The sequence below is a fragment of the Podarcis vaucheri genome, assembly GCF_965113315.1.
Source record: "Podarcis vaucheri genome assembly, chromosome: 12".
Lineage (NCBI taxonomy): Eukaryota > Metazoa > Chordata > Lepidosauria > Squamata > Lacertidae > Podarcis > Podarcis vaucheri.
The window spans coordinates 50,169,152-50,191,815 of record NC_138750.1 but is presented as its reverse complement, the minus strand read 5'-3'; the positions used below and the strand labels follow the sequence as shown (position 1 = coordinate 50,191,815).

Below are 22,664 nucleotides of genomic sequence, written 5' to 3'. Positions count from 1 at the left end.
TTCTACATTAAAAACTAGATATCAAGGAGAAGAGTTCTAGCTCAAACTAGCCCTGTTTTCTATATGGAGAGTTTTGATTTGATTTGGATTGGAGCTACATTTCATTATATCAACCCCCATCCGCAGTACTAAGTTTCACCACCTCAGGTGGTGAGGCAGGCATGAGTCAGCCAACACGTTCAACTTGAACTTGGGCTCCCTTCCTGGAAGACCTGCTATTGCGTAACTACAACTTAAGGATAGTAACCACTCTGTCTTAGCACTCTGTGGATTCAAAGCCTGACCTGAACAGAATGCCCTGCGGTGCCACAACCACAGCAAGTGGGAAAAAGCTGGGGGGTTGCCGAGTCTCCCCTCGACATATCATGAACCAAGGAGAAATTGCCAAAGGGAAAAGAAGCTTTTAATGATGGGGTGTTTAAAAATATTGGGAATTCCACCACAATGACTCCATTGCAACAAGACTGTAGCAAGGCTACATGTTCTGCCACTCTGTAACATGGGAACTGGATATTGTGTTTACATAGCTATATATCTATATCAATATATTACATGACTCCCGTTTTTTAAAAAGCTCCATAGAACTTATAACACACTTTCATATATACATCCAATTATAATTCTCCCTGTCAGTTTGCATATTTTCCAGGTAATTTGTAAACGAGTGGAAGAGTGTATTCCACCCCCTTTTAAAGAGCATTTGGAATAACTCAGTTCAAGTTTATTAGGCCTGGGGAATGAAAATGTTAATGTGATATGCTCTTCACGTGGCACCCTAGCCCCAAGCAAAGAAATCCCATTTATTTAAGAAGAAAAAATGGCAACTGGTGGGGGATAAAATCCCAACAGATATGACCAACATTCCATCTAGCCCACCATACTGTCTCTGATATTGGCTATCTTGATATCCCAGAGATGCAAGCCAAGATGGATATAACCATCCCCGTTCTTTTGCTTGTCAGCATTTGATAATATGAGGCATCTTGCCTCTGAAATGAAACTTGATGCCATCTAATTAGGTTTTAAATAAGGGCAAGAACTTCTTATCCTTATCTCACAAAACGGTAGAGCCTGCCTTGTCAATTGTACAAGGTCATATACCGCTGCATCAGAGAACAGGCAGGAGAGAAAACAGAAGACCACCCACCCCACCCCCAAAGTTGGATGATCTTGGTGCCGGAGTCATCCCAACTCCTTTTCATTTGTTGCATGCACGTCTATTAAAGTTTGCTTCACCCCAAAAGGATTATAGTTGCGGCCCACAGCCTTGCAACGCTGGAGTGCCTAGGTATAAGCCACTTTAATCCTAATTGACTAGGATTTTGCTGCATGCATGATTCATTTCTGAATCCATTCCTGCTGGTGATCACTACTTCTGGGTTTCCACAAGTGAAATCTTAAATGGGGAGGGGAACCTTCTGCATATTTTATATGTTTATGTTCAATGTTTGCCCTCTGGTTCAAGTGTTTATTCCTAAATAGTTTGCTTCTTTCATTGTTTTTAAGTTTACCAAAAGGAATTTAAAATCTCATCCAGTATGTGCACCAACCACTTAATTATACGAGGAGACACACATTTCTACATGAGAATTGGCTGGTGGGGAAATCTACATCCATTGCATGACAGCGACAGGTTCCTTTGTGCCTCAGATAATCACCCCCAAAGACACACATTAATATTCTGGCTTAATGATCAATACACACGACAGCGCCATGCATTGCTTGTACATTTCTACATACCCGGAGGTTGTGGCAAGTAGGCCCCAATTAATTTTGATCTCTTCTTTTCATAGCCCTTCTGTGTGATGTCACCTGCCAAGGAAAGAAAAGAGAAATCAATAAGAGCTTGAATGAAGACACAGCCTGCCTGCTTAAGTTGAGGTACCATACACTTTGCCACTGTTTGTCTTGATGATTGTAATGAACAAACAATTGAAAGCATATTACGTTCATTCTGCCTAGAAAAATCTAATTTACACTGGATACATTTTTGGCAACTAAACACCCAGAGTAGTTTATACCGACGGGTGGAGATTCCAAGAACCGAGAGGGTTGCATTGTCATTCAGATACTCTGCCACACAAAACTACATCAGCCTTCATTAAGTTAATCAACAGTGGATTATATAGAATGCTTGGGACGTAATGGCTGGCAGAAGACATTACCAATTAGCATTTCCTCAACTATTAATGGGATTCTTTAATCAGGCATGAAGGGCACACAAAAGATTTGGAACTGTTGGTGAACTATTTAAATGACAATATAAACATTTGGCTAAGCTTCCAAGCACTATTTCAAGACAAAATGCAAAGCAGAAGCACATCATACTTCCCACGATCAAGCTATAAAAAGACAACATTTCTATCCCTTCAGCATTGCGGCTAGGATGAGCTTTCTGACAGGTAAAACAAAATGCACAAACCCTATGTGCTCAGCTGCATGAAGCTCACCCCCCCAAAAAAGAAGAAAAAGATTAGAACCTTAGGGTATTGCTCTGATAAATGGATTAAAATGTTTAAGCATAGGTCGCGACATGGATTTTAATTTCATTTTGGCAGTCTTTTCATTAAAGACAATTGCCCCAGTATAGGCCAATTCATATTCTGTTTTATTCTCAGGTCTGAATCTAGATGTGTGCTTCAGACCAGGGTCTCTTAATTCAGCTGCTAGAAGCTGGAGCCCGGAGGCCAGGGATGCAGTAAACAGAAGGACAGGCTCCTACCATTTGCACCAGGACCGGCCAATCTGGAAGTGCTGCATCGGCTTCTGTTATCAGCAGCCAACGTTGCACATTCCTGTTTCCTACCTCAGAGATTCCAGCCTCAGGACATAAGGTAGGTACTTCAAGCAACTAAGTCCCTTTGCTCAAGCGAGCAAATGAGAATTTTCATCCCACTGAAGTTTAAGCTGAAAATATTATTGGCATTCTCAGCAGTTGGCTGAGCTGACGTGATGGAAGACAACACCGCAAATGCTCAGAGGACCAAGAACTCAGCAAAGGAAGCTTCACCGTCCAGGTTATTTATTTATTTTAAAGAAAGGGATAGCTATCTGTCTGCCTGGACTTAAAACCTCATATAGGGTTTACTGAAAGGAAATCTATGTGGGATGGGCTGCACTGACGGGGATAAAAGCCCAGAGCCACATAGCGGAAGGAAGTTGGGGGATATATATAAGAGCCTTGGGGGAGCGAAGTGTAGTTGAGAAAAGAGGCCAGGGGAGAAGTGCTGGTGGGAGCCAAGGGGTCATAGGGCTGCCAGGTGTAAGTCCTGGGTGGACTCTGGTGCCTTTAGGAATTGCATAAAAGGGGGGATTCTACCACTATTGTTGCTTCCACATCCTTGCAACGTTTGGATTGGTAACAGTAAGGCAGTAGCAATGGCAAAGCCGCAACAGACTGAGATACTGAATTTCACAGTTTTCACATCACATTGGGAAATAATATTTAGAGTCTTTGAGGGACAAGAGCACATCACATCTGCTAAGATTTTTATTTTAAAATGCAGAGGGATGTCTGGATCGCAGGAAACCCAAATGACTTCTATTTTACTATGATATTGATTATAAATCGTTTTCTTGCCTGCTGAAGAGATTGTGTCTCTTCCCACAGGAGCAGCTTGCAGCAAGAAATACAGGAAGAAAGTGGATGATGCGCTGTGTCTTTAACACTTGTATGGTTGGTACAAATTAAATAGGGTAAGAAAGTGGATGATGCGCTGTGTCTTTAACACTTGTATGGTTGGTACAAATTAAATAGGGTAAGCCTTTTCTAGTATAGAAATACAATTATGCTAACATTATGTATAGCAGCTATCTTATTACTTGTGTGTGCCCCCCTGATTTACTTTTGGACCCTATACAGTACTTTAGCACAGCAGCTTGTAACATTCTGAAAGCCAAAGAGAATTTGCCAAGGGTGAACTAAAAAAGTTCATCGGATGAACTTGAACTCGTTTGTTTTGCAAAAGGATGAACTGGAACTAATTTCCTTTTTTCGATCTTGAACGAATTCCTTTTTAAAAATGAATTTTCCAAGCACTAATGAGACTACATGCAACACAGCACATAAAGAGGACTGGAATTAACCTCCCCCAGAAGAATTAGAAAGCTGCTTTGTTTCCCCATCTAGTTTAAATACTTCACTCAATGACCCATCCCCCTTTCTGTGGTCATATTCATCCCAGTGCTGTTGTTTTTTTAATTTAGGTTTCAAAAGGAAAATACAGGCAGCAGGTGCTTAGGCGCTCATTAATACACAGTGCATGCAATGTGGCATTACAAAATACATTTTCTAAACTCCCCCCTTGCCCCCCCATAGTGCACAGACAACTCTATCCAGTGTATTTTTGCAAGGTCTTGCTCAGAGATGTGTTTATTAAAAATATGTGCGCACACAAACAGGAAAGTGATATCCTGCTTTCATTTGAAGATGCTATTAAGGAAAACATTAACTGGACAGAGCATATGTTTCATCACACTTTTCTTTTCCTTTGCAGAATTATACTTCTGGCATATACCGAAATACAACCCGAAGAAGGGATGACAAGGAAATAAAACTAGTTATTGAAAGGAAGATCCTACATTTTGGTTTATCACTAACTGCAGAAGAATCGGGGAGGGTATAATCTATTCCCTGGCGGCCAGATATGGAGAAGAAATGACCAATGGACAGTCTATTCCCGTGGATAATTAGGACTGCTTGCATGTAGAGAATAGTGCCACATGAATAAGCCCCTAGATCAGTAATTTCCAGGCTGATTGTTCCTCTGGGAAGCCTGCAAGGTGGACCCGGGAGCAACAGCACTCACCCCACTCTTAATTCCCAGCAAATGGTATACAGAGGCATATTGCCTCCAACCGTGGAGGTAGAACATCACAGTGAATAGCCTTCACATTTAATGTAACACAACCTTATTTCAGATAGTACAAGGTACCGTATTTTTCGCTCTATAAGACGTGCCAGACCACAAGACGCACCTAGTTTTTGGAGGAGTAAAACAAGAAAAAAAATATTCTGAATCTCAGAAGCCAGAACAGCAAGAGGGATCGCTGAGCAATGAAAGCAGCAATCCCTCTTGCTGTTCTGGCTTCTGGGATAGCTGCGCAGCCTGCCTTCCCTCCATAAGACGCACACACATTTCCCCTTACTTTTTAGGTGGGAAAAAGTGAGTCATAGAGCAAAAAATACAGTATTTAATGGAATTAGTAGGAGGAACTATATATCAGTGAGAGAACACACTCTTCACATGCAGCAGAACCCCCTGCCATTTCTCCAGTTAAAAAAGGGGATCGGGTAGCAGGTGATGGGAAACACCTCTGAGTGAAACCCCGAACATCTATTGCCGGTCAGAGTTGGCAACGCTAGTCTAGATGGACAAAATAGTCTAACCTGTACAAAGGCAGTCTCTGACAGCAGGCAAGTTCTACTTGTACGGCCAAAACATTTACTGCGGAGAGTGAAAAATCAAACGCTTCCACCAAAAATTCAAAAATAAAGTGAGTGCACCAGCTATCAGAAACCTGGGAAACAACACCCTATAGTTGTCTCCAGTTTGAACCCAAACAATTCAGTTGCAATAAACCACACATAAAGGAGCAGACTGGAGACAGAATTTTCCATTAGACCTGCAGGCAAGAATATGAATACTACACAAGGTTGCGGTGAAGATTCAGATACTTGGGCAAAATAATAATACCAGCACAACCCTTCTCGAAAACTGTATCCCAAGCTGTGGATATTATTGGTGATTGCCTTCCTCCTTCCCTCCCGAAGCCATTCTATCCTACAGATTCAAGTTCTTTACAGCTTGTTTGCTGCTGATGACTCAAATTCCCTGTCAGCATCTTGGCAAGAGAGATTCGAATGAAACAATGCTCCTCATAAACTGAGCGCTATGACTCACTGATTTCTCCCACTGATGATGCAGACAGTCTCTCTGTCTGCCCTTCCAAAAATACACAAGGAGACAAGGGGTTGCAGTTGGGAGGAAGCAAATCTGTGAAAGTGTTAAGGGGAGGAAAGGCATCAAAAGGAAACTTGATGCATTTTGTAGCCTAATGGAGACTCAAGCCAGGAGCAGAATAACTGAGAAGCAACATCCCACATGTCTAAAGGGGCTTTGGGCTAAGAGAACAGCCTCCCCTCCCATCCCCCCTTGGCAGGCCAAGTGGGCACTTACAAAACCTAAATTCGCTCTCTGAATCCCAGCTTTTGGATTGGAAATGTGTGATCGAGTATCACAGCTCTCTTATCCAACACAGCATTATCTAATATTGTTTCAGTTCAGTAAGAGTAATCCCATCTGTATTTACAAGAAAAATACTGGATTGAACAGTTCAGAGGAAATAATAGGATTTATACAGTACCGCTGTAGACATTAATGCATGCAACAACTTCTCTGAAATAGAGAATTTATTGTAGCTTCAAACTTTCTAAGGTTCTTCTTACCCACATTAGCCCAGTTTTATTCCCCAATGGTGCTAACTTTTCTTCTTCTTTGCTACAAGCTAGTCAGATAATGGCTGCATTTTAGTAATAAGTGACTGTAATGACTGCATTTTTCAAATTCTGAAATGTATAATATGCTCAGATTTCGCCTAAGAGTATTAAAAAGGTTAAACATCTTTTACGTACTGCTCTTTTGTTGCAACTACCTTCTAAAGAGGTCCTAAAAAGGATAGACAACTTTTACTGTTCACATTCCTTGGTAATGAAATCCAAAGAGCATTCCAGAAAATATTAAAATGCCTTTATATGTTAAGCCTGGTTACTGTATCCTCAAGTCAGTAATCCACAACCTATTCTTCTGCACAAAATAAACTTACAGTGCACATACAACATCTTACAATTTCTTTTGAGAAATGAAACTAAAATAATACGTACAGCGGCCGATTTAGTTTATGCATATTTTTCTACTTCCTCTACCCTGAACCTCCCCACCCCTCTGGCCTCCCAAATTATTAACGTTTCTACTTACCTTTAAAGTTCAATCACTGCAGCACATTTTGAGCACCTTGCCATGTTGTTAGTTTTTTAGAGAGACTTTACTGAACTAAAGTCCAAAGATTATAAAGTGACACCTGAGCCATCCATCCCATTCTTGAGTCAAATTTTCTAATATTTTGACAGCCAGGTGGCGAGACTAAATTGCCGCCACCATGGCTGAAAGCCAGAGGTACAGATGCACTGCTCAAGATGTAAATATTCTATACGGGGAGCACTGTGTGGTCCCTTGGTCTTCTGAGAGCTTCCTAAGAAAGACGCATTTGCACCACACTGCTTTTATGGCCTGGATTACAGAAATGTAAACAGAGACTAGTTCAACAGGGAAGCTTTCCATTCTCAACGTTTATTTCGTTATTTGAAGCTCTAACGGACACTTTGTGTAATGAAAGCAAATCATTTCCATTTTTGGAATTTTATGGCTATTAGGATCTCTGTTGAAATGTTGTTTTCTTTCCTTTATTGCTTTATAAGGCTGGTGGGTTATCTCTGAAGAGTATTTATATATATATATTGCAGCTGTTTAAAGGTCCAAATCTGCTTTGATTGGCAGCATCAGAAACAGTAGTTTTGGTTTTTTTAATGTAGTGTGCCTACATATGGGCTGTATTCAGCTAGCCTTTACTCAGAGTACACCCACTGAAATCAATGGTCATGACTAGTTTAGGTATGTTGATTTCAATAGTTCTGCTCTGAGAAAAGCCTAGCTGAATACAACCAATTGTCTTGGAATATATATTCAAGGTAGGATTATGTGCTGCTTTAGATACAAGTTGATTTATCCTGTTATTGTGCCTTCCAGGTGCTTACCAATCCCTTTTTATTTTATTTTTGCAATCTCAGAAGATAGGACAGGAGTTTTGCTGAGCTGCCGAGGAGCCACTATGGAAACACAGCAAGCCACCAAGTCAGAGTATGGTACTTGATACTACCTACTCTGATTTGCATCAACTCTAGTATCCTAAGCAAAGATCTTTCACGTTGCTTCCTTCCTCCTCCTTCAAAACAAATGAAAGCACAGCAACCAAGTGTTGTCTACTCTGACTGGTAGGACTCCTGAAGGTTCAAGTGAAGATCTTTGTTGGTCCTGCTACCTGAGATCCTTGTTGTTGTCGTCGTCTGGAATTGAACTTGGGGGGCCCTGATGGAGAGTACATACAATGGTACCTCAGGTTAAGTACTTAATTCGTTCCGGAGATCCGTTCTTAACCTGAAACTGTTCTTAACCTGAAGCACCACTTTAGCTAATGGGGCCTCCTCCTGCTGCCGCCGCGCCACCGGAGCACGATTTCTGTTCTCATCCTGAAGCAATGTTCTTAACCCGAGGTACTATTTCTGGGTTAGGGGAGTCTGTAACCTGAAGCGTATGTAACCCAAGGTACCACTGTACTGTATACCTTTCAGTTATAGCTGGTTGAATCACTCTGGCTTACAAATTGTGGAAGTCCCTTCCCCTGAAGAATTGCCGGAGCCCGGTTCTTAATATTCTTGGAAATATTATGGGTTTTATATTTGGGTCTTTTTGCTTGTTCCATTTTAATCACTTATTTTCCACACGCACCAGTGCAGAACCCAATTTAACCCAGATACATCAGCAAAGGAAAGAACAGAGGCCAGAAGCTTTAATTAACTGGTATGAATGATTGATTAAAGTCTTAATCTCAGATTAACACTTGCTCCCTGATTAAAAGGCAGGGCTAGCAGCGAGCGAGTACTCCAGAATTTAAGATCCTTGTAGCACAACCCTATGCATGCTTCCACAAAAATAAGGCCTACTGTGTTCAGTGGGACTGCTGATGTGGAGCCCGTTCCAAAACATATGAAAAATAAGGTTCAGGATCTATTTTACTTCTAATTTATACCTAATTTATATTTCAGTGTAAAAATGACCACAGCTTTCTTTCTTGTAAGAGCCTGCTTTATATAATCATCGTTACATGGTTAGGGGGATATGCACAGAGGGGCATGTATCTTTATTTCTGTTTAAAAAAAAGCGTACCTTTAAATAAAACATTTTAAACACAGCTAACAATGTATGTCTTGAATAACATTACCTGGCTCATCAAATTTAGTACTAGAAGAGGACGGAATTCCACAACTAAGGCACCACCACTAAGCAGGCCCTATCAGTAACATATACCTAACTCAGAGACAGAGAATCTGTGGCACTCCAGATGTTTCCCATGGTTTGGGAACCTTTGACCTAAAATGTTTAGGAAAGGGCACTTGAAGGCGCTTTGTCTCTTTACCTGTCTGCCTTTTAAGGTCTTTAGTAAAGAGGAACAGGGCCTTATGCCAGAGCCAAAACACCACACAAGAGCACATGCTTAGTTTCAATCCCAGCATCCCCGGACGTGACTAGGAAATACAGATGTTGCCAGTGTGGACTAGCTGGACCTATGATTCTGTACAAGGCAGCCTCTATTGTTCCTGTATGTTGTGTGACTCTTGACTTGTGCTGCCATCCATATTGACACGTTCTATGATTGAGAGCATGGGTAGGCAAACTACGGCCCAGGGGCCGGATCTGGCCCAATTGCCTTCTAAATCCAGCCTGCAGATGGTCCAGGAATCAGTGTGTTTCTACATGAGTAGAATATGTCCTTTTATTTAAAATGCACCTCTGGGTTATTTGTGGGGCCTGCCTGGTGTTTTTAACATGGGTAGAATGTGTGATTTTATTTAAAATGCATCTCTGGGTTATTTGTGGGGCATAGGAATTTTTCAAAATATAATCCAGCCCTCCACAAGGTCTGAGGGACAGTGGACCGGCCCCCTGCTGAAATAGTTTGCTGACCCAATTAAGAGGGTTGCGTTAGCACAAGTTCAAAAAAAGTGTGTGTGTGTGTGTGTGTGTGTGTGTATTATTTAATATATAATAAGCATTTATATATACTAAAAAAGGTTTTTTTTGTAAAGGTAAAGGACCCCTGGATGGTTAAGTCCAATCAAAGGACACTATGGGGTTGCGGCGCTCATCTCGCTTTCAGGCCAAGGGAGCCAGCGTTTGTCCACAGGCAGCTTTCCAGGTAATGTGGCCAGCATGACTAAACTGCTTCTGGCACAATGGAACACCGTGACGGAAACCAGAGCTCACAGAAATGCCATTTACCTTCCCACTGCAGCGGTACCTATTTATCTACTTGCACTGGTGTGCTTTCGAGCTGCTAGGTTGGCAGGAGCTGGTACAGAGCAACAGGAGCTCGCCCTGTCATGCAGATTCAAACCGCTGACCTTCTGATCAGCAAGCCCAAGAGGCTCCGTGGTTTAGACCGCAGCGCCACCTGCATACGTATGTGTATACAAACACACACACACACACACACACACACACACTATTATATAGCATTTATATAATAAAATAAAGAGAATGAAGTTGGGAGAAAGAGCAGATCCAGGCATCAACATAGCTTTATATTAATCTGCTGAATTCAAAATCAGAGCAGGCCCAATTATTCTTGCTTAATAAAGCAACAAAACCTGAACTGATAATTAAGATAAGGTAAAGGTAAAGGTACCCCTGCCCGAACGGGCCAGTCTTGACAGACTCTGGGGTTTGTGCGCCCATCTCACATCTATTGGCCGGGGGCCAGCGCTGTCCGAAGACACTTCCGGGTCACGTGGCCAGCGTGACAACGCTGCTCTGGCGAGCCAGAGCCGCACACGGAACGCCGTTTACCTTCCCGCTGGTAAGCGGTACCTATTTATCTACTTGCCCCCGGGGGTGCTTTACAAAGCAACAAGTGATCCACAGAACGGATTAGGCAAAAGGAAAAGCAATTTCCTTTTTAAGAAAATAAATAAACATCAAACACGGTCTTGTAATTGCTTGCATGCAATCATCTCAGCACTGTACTTAAGGTTTCACACACACACACACACACACACACACACACACACACACACACACTTAACCCCTATGCAGTTCCATGTTTGCATATATCTGACCGTGTCTGAAAATATCTACCATTGGTATCTGGCAGAAATTTCCTATTATTCACTCACAATCCAGCTGTTGTTTCTCAGTAAGTTATGTTACAATGCGGCAAGACTTATGTTTTCCTAATACAGTTTATAGGTATATTTTGTTCCCTAACCTGCTTAGATCTGTTATGTTCTTGTTCCAGTTCCAAAGACAATTGCTGAAATTCCTGTTTTCAGAATGCTGCCAGGACAATAACAGGAAAACTCCTGTAACTTAATACTGATTTCCCTCTGCAGTAACGGCCATCTAAGTTTCATGACACACCGGATACTAAATGCTGTTTCTGTGGAATATTCAAATAAATTAGAATAACCAAAGTGGTAGGCTGCGAAATGCCATTTCAACACACTTTACAAACTTTACAAACTCTGGGTAGGCAAGTAGCCAAAGTACAGGCTGCTTTGACATGGAAGACATGTGAAGGTAAGCATGAAGATGATGCATAGATTTTAGCACCAGACAAAGTACAAACTGATGATAAGCGCTGTTTCATCCTGCAAAGTAGGAAAAAACCCTGTGCTGTACACTAACATATACACAAAGTGCCTGGTGCGGGGTTGCCAGTGGCACACAATTTCTATAACCAATATTGGCTGCACAGAATGCTTGATCATGGTTTGTTTTCCTGGTTAAGTGTTCTGTTTGCATCGTTTTGTTCATGGTTTGTAACAGTTTAGAGTTGCATGCAAAACCTGCTCCCTGTCCACCTTCCTCCTCTGCTGTGGTTGCAAAGAGATAGGAAGCCTTTGCTTACTGATTGACTGAATTCTCATCCTACACTTCCTCCCGAAGGAGTTTCCATTTTTAACGAACTGTTTGCCGTTTTGTCTGAACCAGGAACTGCAGTTAAAATTTAACGACGGTTTATCTGAAAAGGCTACGATTGTAATCCATCATTTGAAGTTGGCTTAGTTCAAAACAACCACAGTTTAAACTAAACACAACATATCCCAGTTTGAACATTGCAAACTACAGTTAGTTGAACATGGAAGCAAATGTTTCCAATCTTCTCTGTGCCGCCATGCTGCATGGGTGCATGTGCATTAAACTACAGTTAAGTGCTGCGTCTTAACACAGGTCGGCCACAGTTAACCATCAAACTGGACAGGAAACCACAGCTTGAAACAGATTTTCAAACTGGTTTGTGCTAACTACGTTTAAGCATCACATGTGCACTAAGCAAACCATAGTTAAAAATGCTTCTCCTGTACAGACCAGGAGGAGTGCCTTTTCTGTTGTGAAGCACCCTCCCCTTTTATATAAGGAAGCTGCCTGTTATACTTGGCTAATGGCAATTGCTTTTTTAAAAAAGGTTTTCTTGGGCCATTGATTACCATCTGTTTTGCCTTTGCTCTAGCTCTGTAATGCTGCTGTATTTCTGATTGTTTATAATGTATTTTATTATTTTTTGATGGAAGTCAGTATAGAAATGCTTTAAACATAAATGTATAAATAAATCTAGCTATTTTAACAGGATATTATCTACACTGTCCTGTATTTTTTGCATATCTATACAGACATAAACAGGTTTACTGTTTCGAGCAAACTAGCACAACAGAATCAAAGATGCAAGTTTGGCAACTTTTTTGTGAAAATGATCAGAATATATGACTTCTTATAAGAAGTTGAGTTGGTAAAAATGCTGGTTTGGTATTCGTCATACACTGTGTCTCTTATCTTATGTAACAGGTATGTTTGCTTCGTACAGAAATAATTTGAAAGCAAAGTTTTCAAAGAAACCATTACTGGCTCTGCAGGTAATGAAAACCCACCCACCCCTCTCCCTGACACGTTGTGTTTTATGTCACCTATCTGCTAAATTATTTTTTGAGTATTTAAGAGAAAATAGAAGTATTGCAGAATACTAAGCTGCAGGTGACCTACTTATCCTGCATTCTCTAATACAGGGTGGAGGATTTAGATACCTGCTTCCCAAATTACCTCCGTGGAAAATAAATAATATTTATTTATTTAAATATTCAATCTATTTGAAAGTCTTTGTCTTTAGGAATGCTGAAAGCCTTTACAGAATGCTGAAAGCTAGAGACACTGTCCCTACATAAGGCTTATTATTGTCAGTTATAATCCCAGTTGGCTTCTCTGTTAAAACAGTTGTCATATGGCTTCCACGAAGGCTGCAGGTAGTGAAATCACTGATTGAGCAGGTAGAGTATTACCTGAAAAACCATCAAACTTAGAAGTCATAACCGACAGGGTTAATTAGGATTTAGTTAGCAAATACGCTCTATATTTCACAGTAAAAACTCGCCCCCTTTTCCTCCTTACAAAAGGACCGTGCATCTTTCTAGCAGAAATGACTCTGCAACACTTTAACGCATCTGCTCTGCAAAATAAACTCTGTCCCAGACAAGACCATCCTGCCTGACTGCAAGGGTGAAAGTTCACTCCAGCTGAGCTTCTCTCCCATGAAGCACTCCAGCAGAAAGGAAAACAAATTATCTTTCAATAAAATAACATAAAGAGAGCATGTGTAAGGTGATTTGTCAATGTCGCATATCTTAATCCCAACGGTCCCATTCTCATTATGGTTTCCATTGCTGGAAGAGCGACCTTGACACCCATTATGTGCTCTCATCTGCAGCTTAGCATGCTTGGCTGCCACCTGGGTCAATTATTCAAATGGCAAACCAATCAGAATCCAAGACACTTGCTCATGTATTGTTATTCTCCACATTACGTACACATAAATACTAATCTGATGCTTCCTGATAAGCCTGGTGTGCCTTTCCATAATGTTAAGTGCAGGCAATGCGTTTATAGAACCGACCTTTTTTTTTGCTCTTCGCCCTCACAGTGGAAGAAGAAATAGGCTTGCCGTATTTCCCTAGGAGTCTGTAAGCTCCTCTCACAGTAATGCAAGAAACAGTGTTTATATGCTATGAGTTGTTGTCAGCTTCTATCAGGTGAGGAGAGAAAGATCCTGCCAACAAGACAAAGCTAGAGGAAAATTGCAGGCAGAGAACTTCAGCAAGCAAAGCCCCCTTACTGATTGGTTCAGAGTGCAAGCCTGGCCCAGGAGCAAACATAGAAAATGCAAGTTTCCATCAATGTCCTCTATTACAACAGTATTGGGATTCTTTGATATTTATAAACATGGAGTCAAGAGAAGTCTGGTCATCTGAAGTCTGCATTGAATATTTGCTATGCATTGTCTTTATGAAGCAATTTAGGAAAGGTTCAAGCTTTGACATCGTAATTTGAACATAAAGAGGAATCCGTAATAATGCCCTTTCATTTAGGGGCACTGCTTATGTTCTCTTCTGTACGTGAACTATTTGTGTCTTCGAGTGAACAATGCGATGCCCAGGCATACAGCCAGCGATAAGACAAGTACTTTAAACTGCTTGTGCCAAAGCAAACACCACTTGGTCTAAGGCTACAAAACATAGCTGCTCCCCATGATGTTTTTCTCTGGAAACTACAGCGACACTTGTCTCAGCTCCATATTCTTCCATTAACTTATGATCGATTTTTTTTTTTTAATTTGCTCCTTCGGCCGTGAAGGATTTTTCATCAAGTGCAGTCATAGCTCAACAGATGTGAAATGAAATTCTGAAATTTCTAGATGACAGAAGCATTTGAAATGTAGACAAAAGCAACTCAATACCTATCTTCGTTTTCCAGTTCAGCATTCCTAAGTCTCTTCTCCCTGCCCGGGCCAGTTCACATTTTTTGGAGTTTGTGTCAGATATGGGCAGGCTTATTGCTTCAGGTTGCATAAAGCCTGAAATTAATGGAAGATGTGCAACAGAAGTCCCAAGTGAATTATGCTCAATACAGTACAGTAGTACCTTGGGTTAAGTACTTAATTCGTTCCAGAGGTCCGTTCTTAACCTGAAACTGTTCTTAACCTGAAGCACCACTTTAGCTAATGGGGCCTCCTGCTGCTGCTGCGCCACCACAGCACGATTTCTGTTCTCATCCTGAAGCAAAGTTCTTAATCTGAAGCACTATTTTTGGGTTAGCGGAGTCTGTAACCTGAAGCATATGTAACCTGAAGCGTATGTAACCTGAGGTACCACTGTATAGCTATAACCTAACAACTTATTCTGTTCAGATGGAAGCCCTACGGAGTTCAATTCTTACTCCCATGTGAGTAGAGGACTGCAGCCTAAACATGCAAGTTAATTTTTAAATGTTTTCCTCTTCCTGGTGTTTTTTTTTATTCTAAAAAGCATTATGATCACAATAAATTAAGAAATGCAAGCTATCTTTCATTCACAAGTGTAATGTCATTATGTCAGGCATGACAATTTAATAGGAATGATGTGGTACTTAGTTTTCTTTGAAAATTATTACATTTGAAATGGTGGAAACATTAGTCACCCCTTAATCCCTGCAATGCTAAGCTTATTTGATGAAAAACTAGCTCCTTTCTATCCATTTACCATTATTTGGGAGAAAAACTATTATTTTGTAGAGAAGGAAGACCAACCTTCCTTTCCAGAAAATGTCTGAGAACTAATTGTCACTGAAGGGTTATCAATATCTATATCTATATAAATCTTGTCCAGGGGAGTAAGCCAATACTACAGAACGGCTGGAGTTCATTTGAGTGTGGCTCAGAGTGTGGATGAAAGTCTACTGGAAGCCCATGTGACAGAACATACAAAAGCTAGCTGCACACACACACACACACACACACACAGAGAGAGAGAGAGAGAGAGAGAGAGAGAGAGAGAGAGACCTTGTTTATCATCCCTATTTTCAGCATGTGCTAAAATAAATAGTAAGTTGTACCTTTCTGCTATTGATTTATCAGCACAATCATGTCTGAATCAAAATAATATTGGGGTGTACCAGTACAGTCTGCAATTCACCTTTGATTATGGACCAAGGCCTAAAGTTTATCCATGTTTCCATTATTATTTCCAATAATAAAGTGGTTTATCTGCTTCAACAGCCCAATGTATTTTCCATGCGTAACTTCCCGTGTATTTTAAAAATTATTTTTAGTTCCACCCTATTAAAAATACTACTTTCTATTGACCGCCACGTCTATTGATTGCCTTTCTGGAATCCAACTCATTTTATTATTAGTTCAGCATGAAGCCCTCCCTTGCGAAAAATCTGAGTAGCAGCTTCTGACCTCCAATGTAGTAGCATCTCAGCTGCAATCTGAATCACACTTACTAAAGCGGCAAGTTCTGCTGAAATTATATGCCTCTCACAAACCCAACGCATTCCTCAGTCCTTTACCTAACTGGTACTCTTCCTTCAGACTCCTTGCCTCTAGGCTCCCTGTCCTTTAGTTTCCCTATATCCCAGAAGCAGTTCTCAATACCTGCCCGGGGTTTTAATTCCAAACTAACGATTTTCTCTTTCCTTACAGAAGCTGGACTGCAAACGGCTATGTTCCCTAACCAACTGGCTATTCTAAACCATCACATCAGGTGAACTAAGAAGGGTGAGGGGCTTCCACACCACAATCACAATAGGTGATACAAGATTTTACAGTCAAGGTTATTAATTGAAGAGGACTTCAAAAATGTGCTTATTAAAATCTCAGCTGTAGCAGTCAGTTCATGCATTTGTAGCAATCATTCCATTAACGAGGTTTAATCCACGCATTTATCAATTTATCTTGTGAGTATATGTAACTATGCAAAGTGCCTCAGGAAATAAAGTTTGGGGAGGAAAGTATCAATCCAATTAGCTGCTAAAGAAAATTAATGTGGTATCTGTTCTAAAATATTCGTTTTGGTGAGATCAGAATTATATTTAAAAAGCAGACATATTTAACAAACTATGACTGAACTACCAAAACCCTAAACCTGAGCAAACAGAAGGATGTGTTTGTGTGTGCTATAGGAAGGACTTTATTTGTTATGGCTGTGTGTGTGTGCAGCACTTACTCCAACATTTATTTATAATATTATAAAATTAATATCAGTATTGTTTTCCCCGAATCCTTTCTTCTCATAATTGGAAACATTAACAGTGGATCATTATTTCTACCATTAATATTTCATGCATAAGTATGAGCTTTAAAGTGTAGGAAGATCTAACTATTAGCTAAACAAACTAACAGATGAAGTTAAAAATAACATGGCAAACATCATTAAAGGAATGGTATATCCTCTAATAAAACTTCCTTCAAAAAAGATAATGAAGTAAAGTGATGTTTCATGCTGCGCGGGGACTGGGGAAATGCCAAACATCAATAAAAGGATCTTCTGGGACCCACTAACCCTACGTTGATAGGAAATTAATGGGCCGTGCATAGACCTCTCCGCTGAAAAGCCCAAGACATCAAGGCAGAAACAGGCACAATCCAACTCGGAATAGTGGAAGTCCCTCTGAAATGAAAGATGGCTCATGGCAGTGCTGTTATTGGTGATCAGTTTGCTAAGTAACCAATACTTTTCATTTTTGTGTGTGGCTATCACACTTTTCCAGCACCCAAACCAAAATACCTAGACATTTCACCAGCAAGGATGGAAAGTGACTGTACAAATGCACATTGTTGATGACAAATGAAACAATTATCCCTCTCATCCATTAGTTAAGTACAGCACTTGGTTATTTTATAATCTCATAAAACAGCTATATCAAATTGCCAGCTCAATATTCCTCTGATGTTTCTTTCGGGGAGGAGGGTAAAGGAAATGGTGTCAAATTCTGCTAGGAGAAAATATGGACACATAGGTACAATTGCAAAAATATAGCATTTGTTAATAAGAATACAAGCACTGAGAATATAAGCAATTCCAGGAGGCCTGCATGTATCGGAGATGTGCAAAGATGATTTGAGGGGCGGTAACTAGCAGGAATAACAACGAAATGTGGCAAGATTGTTGGTGGAGACCCAGCCAATCCTATGGCCCAACTGCAAAGTATGGGAACAGTGACAACAATCCATGTTACCAAATGTGAGAAAAAGCCAAAAATATTGAAATGTTATTTAATGAATTAATTTGGAACAAGAGAAAGCAATATTGAAAGTGCAGAGTTTGAAAACCTGGGAAACTTTCACAAGTTATACATCATTAGAAATCCAGGATAAAAGGATAGCAAAGAACACACAGGAAAAAATACATAAATGTTAGTCAACATTTAAGCAAAGTTCATGGTTTGCATTAGCCCGCATTTCTATATTCTTAGACACAACTGTTTCCATTTTATGAACTGACATGAATAATATATTTGTTTTTTTAAAGTTGCAATTCTGCTTTGGATTGGATGACCCTCGTAGTTCCGTTCAACTCTACAATTCTATGATTCTCATATTGAATTACTTTTAATGACTTGATGCAATATGATTAATTACACACGGTAGAGTCATGTTAAAAAAAAACCCTACCCAAGGCATATAGCAAAATATCATTTCTTCAAGTGTCCTAGGGAGGATTCAAACCCCATTGGCAATCAGAAAGGATAAAAGGAAATTGTATCTTAGGAGCGTTGCGCCAATGTTTAGATGCAAAGGGAAAGGGATGGAAGGGCTGGGGAATCAGTGAACTAGAAAATACGAAGGTTTGAAGAAAGGGGTCATGGTATTCTACAGGATACTTTTTACCATGACTTGAAACGAACCGTAGAAGAGCTTGTAGTTAAAACACCTGCCTGCTGAAACCCTAGAGGGATTATCAACAGAGGGCATGAATTACTATTTGCTACTTTGAAAGCTCCTTAAAAACATGGAGGATAGGAGAACACATTGCTTTAAATGACAGGTTGTTTAAAACATTTTACAGCATAAGGCTGGAAAAAGTCGAAGCGGGGGTTGCGATGTCCTCAGTTATCATGGCTTTTCAGTAGTAAAATCACGCTGACTTCCCTGTCCTTGGTCTGGTGTGAATGAAAGAAAAGGGGGGGGGGACCTAGTTTAAGCTGAGATAGCTTTGAGAGTGTTAAGAGGCTAAGCGCTTGGCAAAGTGGGCAGGGGGAGAATTCAGAAATGACAGCTAAAAGGCTTTTGCTTTTATGTGAAGAAAGCTGTTTCGTACTGCTTCACTCAGGTGGAATTGGCAGGAAAAGGCTGCTGCGAGGCAGGCAGAGTACTTCTCTGACGGAAGACTAATGCAGAATATTCCAAGCAAAACCTTGGATATTGCGTGCAGTCTCATATGGGTGCAGGCAGTCTTTGTAGCAATCCCGTCCCAAACCATTTACTGTCTTAAAGGTTAATACCAGAAATCTGAATTGGGCAAATTTCTTTTCATGTAAATGTAGTCCAGACGCAAAGGAAAGAAACCAAGCTACAGACACAGAAAATAGCATGGTCTGAAATTTCCACCCAGGTCCGTTCCAGACTGCAGAAAGGGAACTGAATGCTCATTCACAGAAACAGAGCCAAGAGGAAGGCTAGGATAGAATATTGTTTTTGATATGCTGGCTTTTAACGGGAAGGAAATTTTCAAAGTGGGAAAAGAATTTAAATACCTTCTTCCCCACTTAAAATGGTGCAGTCCTGGGAACTCAGGATCATGTGGTTTTCTGCATAAGCAGTGGCAGGCCTATCTACTTGAGGACACTAAAGCATTCATAAGAAGGCATGTCTCAAGTTCATGGAAAATGCCTTTGGCATGTGGGAAAGTCCCCTTCTTCTTTTCAGTATCAGTGGGCATTATCTCAGTGGAAAGATGGAGTTGGCAGAACATGGTGGGGGAGAGAGGGAATGAATTATCCGGCTAAGATGAAGTAGGGAAACAAGGAAAACAGTGTTGAACATCTGCACCGGAGAATATTGTACTAATTAAGGCATATAAGCAGTTGCAATTAAAGCAGGAGCCCCTTATTTTATAACATAGTATCCAAATGCCCCTGGGCGATCCACCAACACAAAAAAATTGTTTGCTTTGAATTTCTCTTGAGGTGAAATTTCTGTGATGATACGCATTTCGTATGCTATTGTGTCCCTGAAGGGTCTGAGAAACAGAGAAACTGAGAATTCTAAAAGGCTACAGGGAACACTATTTTCTTCATTCACTGATTATCTTCTCTTATCATTATTCTTAGCAGCTCATTTCCCCTGCTCCTTTCCTTGGAAGTAAGATAGTGTTTCAATTTACAGGTTAGCATTCCATTTTAGTGTGCAACCATTCCTGCTAAAAGAATAAGACGGAATTTATTTGTTCAGAACATAGGTCATTACAGCAACTAGGACAAACAAGCTCTGATATATGTGGTATATAGACCATGTAAGATGGACATTCCCTGTGATGATGGAGTGGTGGAGGCACCAACGCAGAGTCCCTAGCTCAAGAAGGATATTTCAGTGCTAAAGATGGGGGGCTGTGATAAATAAGTAAGATGTCTGAGGTGTCCCAGGCTGCATGACAGGAGCTACCTGCACGTTGTGGATATTTGCCATCTACTCCTAATACATATCTAGAACAACACAAAGAATATTTAGGCACTGAGCCAGGAAAACAACAGCAGCAAATGAATTGTTAATGGAAGGATATGCCAGAGGTGTCTGAGTAGAGAGAAGAAACAACAACAATCTATTCTCCTCCCATCCTTGTAGCTCAACAAAAACCTCCCGCAGTCAGGATCCTGGAGATTTTGTTCTGAGCGCAGCCCAAATTAATTTTATTCATTCACTGATTGTGCTTCATACATGTATGTGTGTGTGCATGCATGCGTGCTGTCAGGGTATTGTCAAGAAGATTAAAACAATAAAACTATCCAGAAGTTCCAAAGGAAATAGGTGTGGATCAGTGGCAAGAGTGCATGGTTTGCATGCAAGTGGTTCAAATTCAATCCCCAGCATCTTCTGGGGAAAAACTCCTGCCTGAAACTTTGGGGACCTGCTTCAGTCAGGGTAGACAAGACAGATTTAAATTGAGCAATGGCCTGACTAGCAGCGACAACAAAAAACAACAACAGCCAAGTCAGATTCACTCTGAAAAGTCTGGGGAAATAAAAGATATAACTTAGGCGGGTGCCAGGCGAGCCTTCCTGGGGAGAGCATACCAAAAATCCACCACAGTTGAGAAAGCCTTCCTCGTTTCCAATACACTAACTTCGGAGAGTTTGAGTTTGACCAAGCTGCAGGAGGCAGTGGAAAACAGGAGTGCCTGGCGTGCTCTGGTCACCAAGAGTCGGACACGACTAAACGACTAAACAACAACAACTTCAGAGAGCAGGTTGACCTGCAGAAGGGCCTCCAAAAGTCCAGAGCATGGGCAGGTTCATGAGGGAGAAGGTGGTCTTTCAGGCATCCAGGTCCCAAGCCGCCTGTGGCTTTAAAGGTAAACCCTGACACTCTGATTTGTGCTTAGAAATAGACCCAGTGTAGTCGTTTCAAAAGATGTGTTCCCTTGGACCAGCCTCTGACAAGATGAAGTTTCCAAGAAGTTTTGAAAGGCAGCCCCATTTATATAGGATCTCAGAAGCCTAATCTGAAGTCAGCAGAACATAGATAATAGTACTTTATTATTTGGCTTCCTGGAGCAAAGAATGTTTCAACTGGGATATCTGTGGTGTGTCTGAAGGGTGCTTCTTTCTCAACCCCGCAAAGGGCTAGCTATTTTTTTGCCTGCCAGAACCCTGATGGATGAATCTTATGGTCAGAACTTAAGATTCAGAGCCAAATTTAGACTGCTGCACCTCATCTAACCCCATTCTCAGACATCAAATTGAGTCTACTGCAGCCTTCTATAGCATGAACTAGCATCTCAAAATTACATAAAGTCAGAAAAGCCAACATCATAACAAAGCAATTAATGGGGCTTAACATTTATCTAAAATGCTAATCAATTATAGCTGTTAAGTTTTCAAAAGGTTTAGAGGCAGCTTTATGAGTAAGTTACAAAGCTGTTTTAAAAGGCCTTGAAAGGAAATAAATGATTTTCAAGGCCAACGAGCTTGAAGCTAACTGGATTCCCGCATAAGAATATAATGAGATCACTGCTTTTGAGTTCCTTTTTAAAAAATTTAGCCTCACACCAAACACGGCAGCATAATCAGCATAATCTCAAGTAGAAACCTAGTGCCAAAACTTTATTACTGACCAAAACCAAGGTCACTGTTTATAAAAGCTGTAGTTTGATCAAAGCCTGTTTTTAAATATCATGCTCACTGGTGAAAGAAAGAAAGAAAGAAAGAAAGAAAGAAAGAAAGAAAGAAAGAAAGAAAGAAAGAAAGAAAGAAAGAAAATTGATGCACTCAATTGGTTGAGACTATCCTCATTGGATAGGGACGCGGGTGGCGCTGTGGGTTAAGCCACAGAGCCTAGGACTTGCCGATCAGAAGGTCGGCGGTTCGAATCCCCGTGACAGGGTGAACTCCCACTGCTCGGTCCCTGCTCCTGCCAACCTAGCAGTTCTAAAGCACATCAAAGTGCAAGTAGATAAATAGGTACCTCTCTGGGGGGAAGGTAAACGGTGGTTCCATGCGCTGCTCTGGTTCGCCAGAGGCGGCTTAGTCATGCTGGCCACATGACCCAGAAGCTGTACGCCGGCTCCCTCGACCAATAAAGCGAGATGAGCACAGCAACCCCAGAGTTGGTCACAACTGAACCTAATGGCCAGGGGTCCCTTTACCTTACCTTTATCCTCATTGGAGTCTGACTGTTGCCCATTTTTCAACCTGGCCACTGCCCTACCAAAAATCTGTCAGGTGCCATACTATCTTGTTGATGCACAGGTAAATTGAGTTATGTTAACGATGGGATGAAAAGAGTATTGGACGTACGTAGAAATTTTC

At 40.9% G+C, this 22,664-nt stretch overlaps 1 protein-coding gene across 6 annotated transcripts in view; it reads right to left on the bottom strand.

The window, feature by feature from the left end:
* DIP2C (disco interacting protein 2 homolog C) overlaps nt 1-22,664 on the bottom strand; it is a 298,537-nt gene that overhangs the window by 118,942 nt on the left and 156,931 nt on the right. For all 6 annotated transcript variants that reach the window (XM_082192146.1, XM_082192150.1, XM_082192147.1 and 3 more), the window contains exon 2: nt 1,741-1,812. In XM_082192146.1, coding sequence (XP_082048272.1) covers nt 1,741-1,812 — 72 coding nt within the window. The remainder of the gene's footprint in view (nt 1-1,740; nt 1,813-22,664) is intronic.